Here is a 9215-nt window from a genome sequence, read left to right as displayed (position 1 = left end):
AGCAGGAGGTCCAGCAGGAGGTCCAGCAGGGGGTCCAGCAGGGGGTCCAGCAGGGGGTCCAGCAGGAGGTCCAGTAGGGGGTCCAGCAGGGGGTCCAGCAGGGGGTCCAGCAGGAGGTCCAGCAGGAGGTCCAGCAGGAGGTCCAGCAGGGGGTCCAGCAGGGGGTCCAGCAGGAGGTCCAGCAGGAGGTCCAGCAGGGGGTCCAGCAGGAGGTCCAGCAGGAGGTCCAGTAGGAGGTCCAGCAGGAGGTCCAGCAGGAGGTCCTGACCTTAATGTCTCTGTGGGAGAAAACTATCCCAGAGAAATTTGCGGATGAAGTGGATTCAATGGAAGAAGAAAACATATTTTGGGAAAGACTGGACACGTCTGTTGTTCCAGGTCAAAGTTTGAATGTGGAGAGAGAAAACTGAGCAGAAAACATCACCAACAACAATACCAACAACAACAATGACAACAACAACAACAACAGGCGTTTTCCTGCAGTGTCTTTTAAGCAGCAGAAAGTGAATTTGAGACGATGGCTCGTTCTGACACACACTGGTCCAGATGAAGGTTCTCCTCTTCTTCTCGTGTTCTCCTCTCCTTCTCGTGTTCTCCTCTCCTTCTCGTGTTCTCCTCTCCTTCTCGTGTTCTCCTCTCCTTCTCGTGTTCTCCTCTCCTTCTCGTGTTCTCCTCTTCTTCTCGTGTTCTCTTCTTCTCGTGTTCTCTTCTTCTCGTGTTCTCTTCTTCTCATGATCTCCTCTCCTTCTCGTGTTCTCCTCTCCTTCTCATGATCTCCTCTTCTTCTCGTGTTCTCCTCTTCTTCTCATGATCTCTTCTTCTCGTGTTCTCTTCTTCTCGTGTTCTCTTCTTCTCGTGTTCTCTTCTTCTCATGATCTCCTCTCCTTCTCGTGTTCTCCTCTCCTTCTCGTGTTCTCCTCTCCTTCTCGTGTTCTCCTCTCCTTCTCGTGTTCTCCTCTTCTTCTCGTGATCTCCTCTTCTTCTCATGATCTCCTCTTCTTCTCATGATCTCCTCTTCTCGTGTTCTCTTCTTCTCGTGTTCTCTTCTTCTCGTGTTCTCTTCTTCTCGTGTTCTCTTCTTCTCGTGTTCTCTTCTTCTCGTGTTCTCCTCTTCTTCTCGTGATCTCCTCTTCTTCTCGTGATCTCCTCTTCTTCTCGTGTTCTCCTCTTCTTCTCGTGTTCTCCTCTTCTTCTCGTGTTCTCCTCTTCTTCTCGTGTTCTCCTCTTCTCGTGATCTCCTCTTCTTCTCGTGTTCTCCTCTTCTTCTCGTGTTCTCCTCTTCTTCTCGTGTTCTCCTCCTCTTCTCGTGATCTCCTCTTCTTCTCGTGTTCTCCTCTTCTTCTCGTGTTCTCCTCTTCTTCTCGTGTTCTCATCTTCTTCTCGTGATCTCATCTTCTTCTCGTGATCTCATCTTCTTCTCGTGATCTCCTCTTCTTCTCGTGATCTCCTCTTCTTCTCGTGATCTCCTCTTCTTCTCGTGATCTCCTCTTCTTCTCGTGTTCTCCTTCTTCTCGTGTTCTCCTCTTCTTCTCGTGATCTCCTCTTCTTCTCGTGTTCTCCTCTTCTTCTCGTGTTCTCCTCTTCTTCTCGTGATCTCCTCTTCTTCTCGTGATCTCCTCTTCTTCTCGTGTTCTCTTCTTCTCGTGATCTCCTCTTCTTCTCGTGATCTCTTCTTCTCGTGATCTCTTCTTCTCGTGATCTCCTCTTCTTCTCGTGATCTCCTCTTCTTCTCGTGATCTCTTCTTCTCGTGTTCTCCTCTTCTTCTCGTGATCTCCTCTTCTTCTCGTGTTCTCCTCTTCTTCTCGTGATCTCCTCTTCTTCTCGTGATCTCCTCTTCTTCTCGTGATCTCCTCTTCTTCTCGTGATCTCCTCTTCTTCTCGTGATCTCCTCTTCTTCTCGTGATCTCCTCTTCTTCTCGTGATCTCCTCTTCTTCTCGTGATCTCCTCTTCTTCTCGTGTTCTCCTCTTCTTCTCGTGATCTCATCTTCTTCTCGTGATCTCATCTTCTTCTCGTGATCTCCTCTTCTTCTCGTGATCTCCTCTTCTTCTCGTGTTCTCCTCTTCTTCTCGTGTTCTCCTCTTCTTCTCGTGATCTCCTCTTCTTCTCGTGATCTCCTCTTCTTCTCGTGTTCTCCTCTTCTTCTCGTGTTCTCCTCTTCTTCTCGTGTTCTCCTCTTCTTCTCGTGTTCTCTTCTTCTCGTGTTCTCCTCTTCTTCTCGTGTTCTCTTCTTCTCATGTTCTCATCTTCTTCTCGTGTTCTCATCTTCTTCTCGTGTTCTCATCTTCTTCTCGTGTTCTCATCTTCTTCTCATGTCCTCCTCTTCTTCTCATGTCCTTCTCCTCTTCTCGTGATCTCCTCTTCTTCTCATGTTCTCATCTTCTTCTCATGTTCTCCTCTTCTTCTCATGTTCTCATCTTCTTCTCATGTTCTCCTCTTCTTCTCATGTTCTCATCTTCTTCTCGTGTTCTCATCTTCTTCTCGTGTTCTCATCTTCTTCTCATGTCCTCTTCTTCTCATGTCCTTCTCCTCTTCTCGTGATCTCCTCTTCTTCTCATGTTCTCATCTTCTTCTCATGTTCTCCTCTTCTTCTCATGTTCTCATCTTCTTCTCGTGTTCTCATCTTCTTCTCGTGTTCTCATCTTCTTCTCATGTCCTCCTCTTCTTCTCATGTCCTCCTCCTCTTCTCGTGATCTCCTCTTCTTCTCGTGTTCTCCTCTTCTTCTCATGATCTCCTCTTCTTCGACCAGGATACCCAACCACCGGACCAGGGACCCCAACCACAGGGACCCCAACCACCGGACCAGGGACTTCAACCACCGGACAGGGACCCCAACCACCGGACAGGGACCCCAACCACCGGACCAGGGACCCCAACCACCGGACAGGGACCCCAACCCGGACCAGGGACCCCAACCACCGGACCAGGGACCCCAACCACCGGACCAGGGACCCCAACCACAGGGACCCCAACCACCGGACCAGGGACTTCAACCACCGGCCAGGGACCCCAACCACAGGGACCCCAACCACCGGACCAGGGACCCCAACCACCGGACCAGGGACCCCAACCAGGGACCCCAACCACCGGACAGGGACCCCAACCACCGGACAGGGACCCCAACCACCGGACAGGGACCCCAACCACCGGACAGGGACCCCAACCCGGACCAGGGACCCCAACCACCGGACCAGGGACCCCACCCACGGGACAGGGACCCCAACCCGGACCAGGGACCCCAACCACCGTGTAGCATATGTGAGAATATGCCACTGGGCTAGATCAGAAGGTTGGACTCAGGGAGGTGCATGTAAGCAATAATACAAAAAACAGCGAATCAAAGTGCGGCTGTGCCTTATATATTTACAGTGACCAACATACCAATATTTACAATATATACAATCTGCAGATTTCCAATGGTATACTGAAGCGTATTACAATTTCTGGTGGTATCAATAACAATCCAAGTTTCAATCATGTTCAGTGCAAGACATCCACGGTAGAAAGCACACACACTCATAGTAACACTTGCACATCTCAATGAAAATAGTACAAATGTCCATAAAAGAAGCAACCGAGTTCTTGTATTGTCCAAAAATATAGCGCTGTGACTGAGGGGAGAGTTCACAAGGTGTGTGGTGTCTTTCGGGTGGGAGTGGACGGCTGAATCAGCCCCTACCACACCGCAGGTGGCTCATGTTGGAAAGTTTGTAGTTTTGTAATGTTCAGTGTTCAGTTCTGGTTCTGGGTCCAGGCTGGTCTCAGCTCGCCATCAAGTTAATCCTTCCTTCTGGTACCCCACTGGGCACACTGGTACCCCACTGGGCACACCTGGTACCCCACTGGGCAAACCTGCGATCAATAAACAGGTGCATCAGTGTAATGCCCAACATTTAGCTAGCTTCTAGGTTCTTTGGTTCATCTCTTTAAATTACAAGTAATGCAGTAAATACTTATTACATTCAGTTGTACAAATACATTTAAATAAACACTTGAATAAATACCTGTTTAGATAAATAATCTGTTGGCACGGCAATGAATATATATCAATAATCAAAGCAATATGCATCACAACAAGAAGACACAGACAGACAACTCAGACAGACTCACCAAATTCCACGTTTTCCTGCGCGCTACGAGTCCAGCATCAGCGGCAGTTGATAAAGCGTCTATTAACATACACGAGTTTAAAACCGGCGATATTTAAGATGATTAAAAAGCGGGTGTTTGTTGCAAAGCGTACCTGGTTCAGCCGTCCTGTCGCCTCTCCCAACCCCGTGCCCGGAGAGGCACACAGGAAGCTGCGTGCGTGACGCGCAACATACGTAAACCACGTGGCAAGAAGGGGTATTGGGAGTTGTAGTTTTTTTTCCTATTTGCAATAAAAGTACGTGGGTTACATCCGGACCAGGGACCCCACCCACGGGACAGGGACCCCAACCCGGACCAGGGACCCCAACCACCGGACCAGGGACCCCAACCACCGGACAGGGACCCCAACCACCGGACCAGGGACCCCAACCACCGGACAGGGACCCCAACCACCAGACCAGGGACCCCAACCACCGGACAGGGACCCCAACCACCGGACAGGGACCCCAACCACCAGACCAGGGTCCCCAACCACCGGACCAGGGACCCCAACCACCGGACCAGGGACCCCAACCACCGGACAGGGACCCCAACCACCAGACCAGGGTCCCCAACCACCAGACCAGGGTCCCCAACCACCGGACCAGGGACCCCAACCACCGGACCAGGGTCCGGTACCGGTCCGTATAGCATTTGCTACCGAGCCGCACAAAAACAGTAGCTCATTGATCAGCGACTGCATCTTATGTCGTTATTATTATCGTATTGAATGATGTTAAAGTTTTTAACCTAGTCAAAGCTTTGTGAACAGGCCGAGCACAAGGGCTGAACTTAGATGCTTGTCCAGAGTGTGAGTTACGAGAGACGCTGCACAATTTCAGTGAAAGGGAATCGAGACATATTCAATCTGCTCAACAAACTTCATTCGTCACTTCAAGGAAAAATGACAACTTTGTTCAAGTTGGCAGATGAAATAGCTGCATTCAAAGCCAAAATGGAAATGTGGGGGCAGCGAGTGGATTGAGGTGGTATGACATCAAACATTAGCGACACGTCACCCGGGCCAGCGTTCTCCAGCTGCTACACGACCACCTGCTTTTACTTTGAGCTCTACTTCCCGCGCATAAAAGATCCACAAACTGCAGACGGCTCCACGACCCATTTGACCCTTAAACCGGGCGAATCGAGCACGTTTGTGCAACAAGAGGATCCTGTGCAACAAGAGGATCCTGTGCAACAAGAGGATCCTGTGCAACAAGAGGATCCTGTGCAACAAGAGGATCCTGTGCAACAAGAGGATCAGCTGTTGGAGATGACGGTCTTAAACGTATGTTTGAGGCAAATACTCTCGTTCTGGATGAAAATCAAGGCAGAATATTAGAGCTCTAAAAACCACCGTCTCATCTGTTCCAAGTGGCTTTTCTGCAGCAACAAGAGAACTGGACTTAAACACTCTGTCCCATCACCCGAGGTCCCATCACCCGAGGTCCCATCACCCGAGGTCCCATCACCCGAGGTCCCATCACCCGAGGTCCCATCACCCCGAAGTCCTATCACCCGAGGTCCCATCACCCCGAGGTCCCATCACCCCGAGGTCCCATCACCCGAGGTCCCATCACCCCGAGGTCCCATCACCCCGAGGTCCCATCACCCCGAAGTCCTATCACCCGAGGTCCCATCACCCGAGGTCCCATCACCCGAGGTCCCATCACCCGAGGTCCCATCACCCCGAGGTCCCATCACCCGAGGTCCCATCACCCCGAGGTCCCATCACCCCGAGGTCCCATCACCCCGAAGTCCTATCACCCGAGGTCCCATCACCCGAGGTCCCATCACCCGAGGTCCCATCACCCCGAGGTCCCATCACCCCGAGGTCCCATCACCCCGAGGTCCCATCACCCGAGGTCCCATCACCCCGAGGTCCCATCACCTGAGGTCCCATCACCCCAAGGTCCCATCACCCCGAGGTCCCATCACCCGAGGTCCCATCCCCCAAGGTCCCATCACCCTGAGGTCCCATCACCCCAGGTCCCATCACCCTGAGGTCCCATCACCCGAGGTCCCATCACCCCGAGGTCCCATCACCCAAGGTCCCATCACCCCGAGGTCCCATCACCCGAGGTCCCATCACCCCGAGGTCCCATCACCCGAGGTCCCATCCCCCCGAGGTCCCATCCCCCGAGGTCCCATCACCCTGAGGTCCCATCACCCAAGGTCCCATCACCCCGAGGTCCCATCACCTGAGGTCCCATCACCCGAGGTCACATCCCCCCGAGGTCCCATCCCCCGAGGTCCCATCACCCTGAGGTCCCATCACCCGAGGTCCCATCCCCCCGAGGTCCCATCCCCCGAGGTCCCATCACCCTGAGGCCCCATCACCCCAGGTCCCATCACCCCGAGGTCCCATCACCCTGAGGTCCCATCACCCTGAGGTCCCATCACCCCGAGATCCCATCACCCGAGGTCCCATCACCCGAAGTCCCATCACCCCGAGGTCCGATCACCCCGAGGTCCCATCACCCGAGGTCCCATCACGAAACGAGTCCCATCACCCGAGGTCCCATCACCCCGAGGTCCCATCACCCCGAAGTCCTATCACCCCGAGGTCCCATCAACCGAGGTCCCATCACCCGAGGTCCCATCCCCCGAGGTCCCATCCCCCGAGGTCCCATCACCCTGAGGTCCCATCACCCCTGGTCCCATCACCCCTGGTCCCATCACCCGAGGTCCCATCCCCCCGAGGTCCCATCCCCCGAGGTCCCATCACCCTGAGGTCCCATCACCCCGAGGTCCCATGCCCCTGAGGTCCCATCACCCCGAGGTCCCATCACCCTGAGGTCCCATCACCCTGAGGTCCCATCCCCCGAGGTCCCATCACCCTGAGGTCCCATCACCCTGAGGTCCCATCACCCCGAGGTCCCATCACCCTGAGGTCCCATCACCCTGAGGTCCCATCACCCCGAGGTCCCATCACCCCGAGGTCCCATCACCCTGAGGTCCCATCACCCTGAGGTCCCATCACCCCGAGGTCCCATCACCCTGAGGTCCCATCACCCTGAGGTCCCATCCCCCGAGGTCCCATCACCCTGAGGTCCCATCACCCTGAGGTCCCATCACCCCGAGGTCCCATCACCCCGAGGTCCCATCACCCTGAGGTCCCATCACCCCGAGGTCCCATCACCCTGAGGTCCCATCACTCTCTCGGTTCGTGGTGGAAAAAAGGCTGAGGACTGATCTATGATTTGTGTGTGTATATTTTTATTTGAACAAATTCAGAGGTCAAAGGTCAGGAGTGAGAATTCAGGGGTCAGAGGTCAGGGGTCCAGAGTGAGAAGCCAGAGGTCCGGAGTGAGAAGTCAGGGGGCAGAGGTCAGAGGTCAGGGGTCCGGAGTGAGAAGTCAGGGGGCAGAGGTCAGAGGTCAGGGGTCCGGAGTGAGAAGTCAGGGGTCCGGGGTCCGGAGTGAGAAGTCAGGGGTCCGGGGTCCGGAGTGAGAAGTCAGGGGTCAGAGGTCCGGAGTGAGAAGTCAGGGGTCCGGAGTGGGAAGTCAGGGGTCAGAGGTCAGGGGTCAGAGGTCCGGAGTGAGAAGTCAGGGGTCAGAGGTCAGGGGTCCGGAGTGAAAAGCCAGAGGTCCGGAGTGAGAAGTCAGGGGGCAGAGGTCAGAGGTCAGGGGTCCGGAGTGAGAAGTCAGGGGGCAGAGGTCAGGGGTCCGGAGTGAGAAGTCAGGGGTCCGGGGTCCGGAGTGAGAAGTCAGGGGTCCGGGGTCCGGAGTGAGAAGTCAGGGGTCAGAGGTCCGGAGTGAGAAGTCAGGGGTCCGGGGTCCGGAGTGAGAAGTCAGGGGTCCGGGGTCCGGAGTGAGAAGTCAGGGGTCAGAGGTCCGGAGTGAGAAGTCAGGGGTCAGAGGTCAGGGGTCCGGAGTGAAAAGTCAGTGGTCCGGAGTGAGAAGTCAGCGGTCCGGAGTGAGAGGTCAGGGGTCAGAGATCAGGGGTCAGAGGTCAGGGGTCCGGAGTGAGAAGTCCCAAAGACGTGATTGTCAGATTAATACAACAAGTTTACAAAAAACACTAATAATGACAAGGAGACTATGACATCATCACATTTCAGGCCCCGCCTCTATCTGAGACTATGACATCATCACATTTCAGTTTATTTAAAACACCAAAATTTTAAACAATCATAAAAAAAAGGAAAAAAAAAGGGTGGTATATTTATTGTATGAATTCAATTTTTTGGTCTTGTTTACAGTTTGGTTGCTATGGTAACAGTTGTGTCGCATGAGCTGCCCTTGGCCAACAGCAAGTCACATTTAAACTGGCCCTGGTCCTGGTCCTGGTCCTGGTCCTGACTCTGGTCCTGGTCCTGGTCCTGGTCCTGGTCCTGACTCTGGTCCTGGTCCTGGTCCTGGTCCTGGTCCTGGTCCTGGTCCTGGTCCTGGTCCTGGTCCTGGTCTAGTCCTGGTCCTGGTCTAGTCCTGGTCCTGGTCTTCAGGAGGGTCCAGGGCATAGCTGCCCTCTCGCTCCAGCCTCCTGTAGATGGCGCTGTGCTTCCACAGCCTCTTCATCTGAGGCAGGATGTGGCTCTGGATGAACGACTCTCGAGTCTGACGACTTTGGCCCAGAAGCTCCAGAACCAGGTTCACGAAGTCCAGACAGAAGCTGAAGCAGTTATGAGTCTGATCATCGAACCTGCAGAGACACACACAGTACTCACAAATACTCACACAGTACTCACAAATACTCACACAGTACTCACAAATACTCACACAGTACTCACACAGTACTCACAAATACTCACACAGTACTCACAGATACTCACAAAGTACTCACAAAGTACTCACACAGTACTCACACAGTACTCACAAAGTACTCACACAGTACTCACAAATACTCACACAGTACTCACAAATACTCACACAGTACTCACAAATACTCACACAGTACTCACACAGTACTCACAAATACTCACACAGTACTCACAGATACTCACAAAGTACTCACAAAGTACTCACACAGTACTCACACAGTACTCACAAAGTACTCACACAGTACTCACAAATACTCACACAGTACTCACAAATACTCACACAGTACTCACACAGTACTCACAAAGTACTCACACAGTACT

At 53.4% G+C, this 9215-nt stretch overlaps 1 protein-coding gene and 1 long non-coding RNA gene across 2 annotated transcripts in view; both read right to left on the bottom strand.

The window, feature by feature from the left end:
• Positions 1-3422: 3422 nt before the first annotated feature.
• LOC140347530 (uncharacterized) lies at positions 3423-4289 on the bottom strand. The gene is made up of 3 exons (XR_011924379.1): positions 4245-4289; positions 4112-4170; positions 3423-3853 (listed from the first exon to the last, which is right to left on the bottom strand). It is a non-coding gene; the product is annotated as an uncharacterized lncRNA (long non-coding RNA).
• A 4234-nt stretch (positions 4290-8523) lies between these two features.
• Positions 8524-9215, bottom strand: part of LOC140354823 (MKRN2 opposite strand protein-like) — a 54528-nt gene continuing 53836 nt past the window's right edge. Inside the window, exon 4 of the mRNA XM_072440065.1 lies at positions 8524-8776. Within this exon, the coding sequence (XP_072296166.1) occupies positions 8557-8776 (220 nt within the window). The 3' untranslated portion in view covers positions 8524-8556. The remainder of the gene's footprint in view (positions 8777-9215) is intronic.

The sequence above is a fragment of the Eucyclogobius newberryi genome, unplaced genomic scaffold (assembly GCF_026437365.1).
Source record: "Eucyclogobius newberryi isolate DKJ021-1_F unplaced genomic scaffold, fEucNew1.0.hap1 SCAF_11, whole genome shotgun sequence".
NCBI classification, from domain to species: Eukaryota; Metazoa; Chordata; class Actinopteri; order Gobiiformes; family Gobiidae; genus Eucyclogobius; species Eucyclogobius newberryi.
Note: the sequence above shows the minus strand (reverse complement) of the source record. Positions and strands in the feature narration are given on the sequence as shown.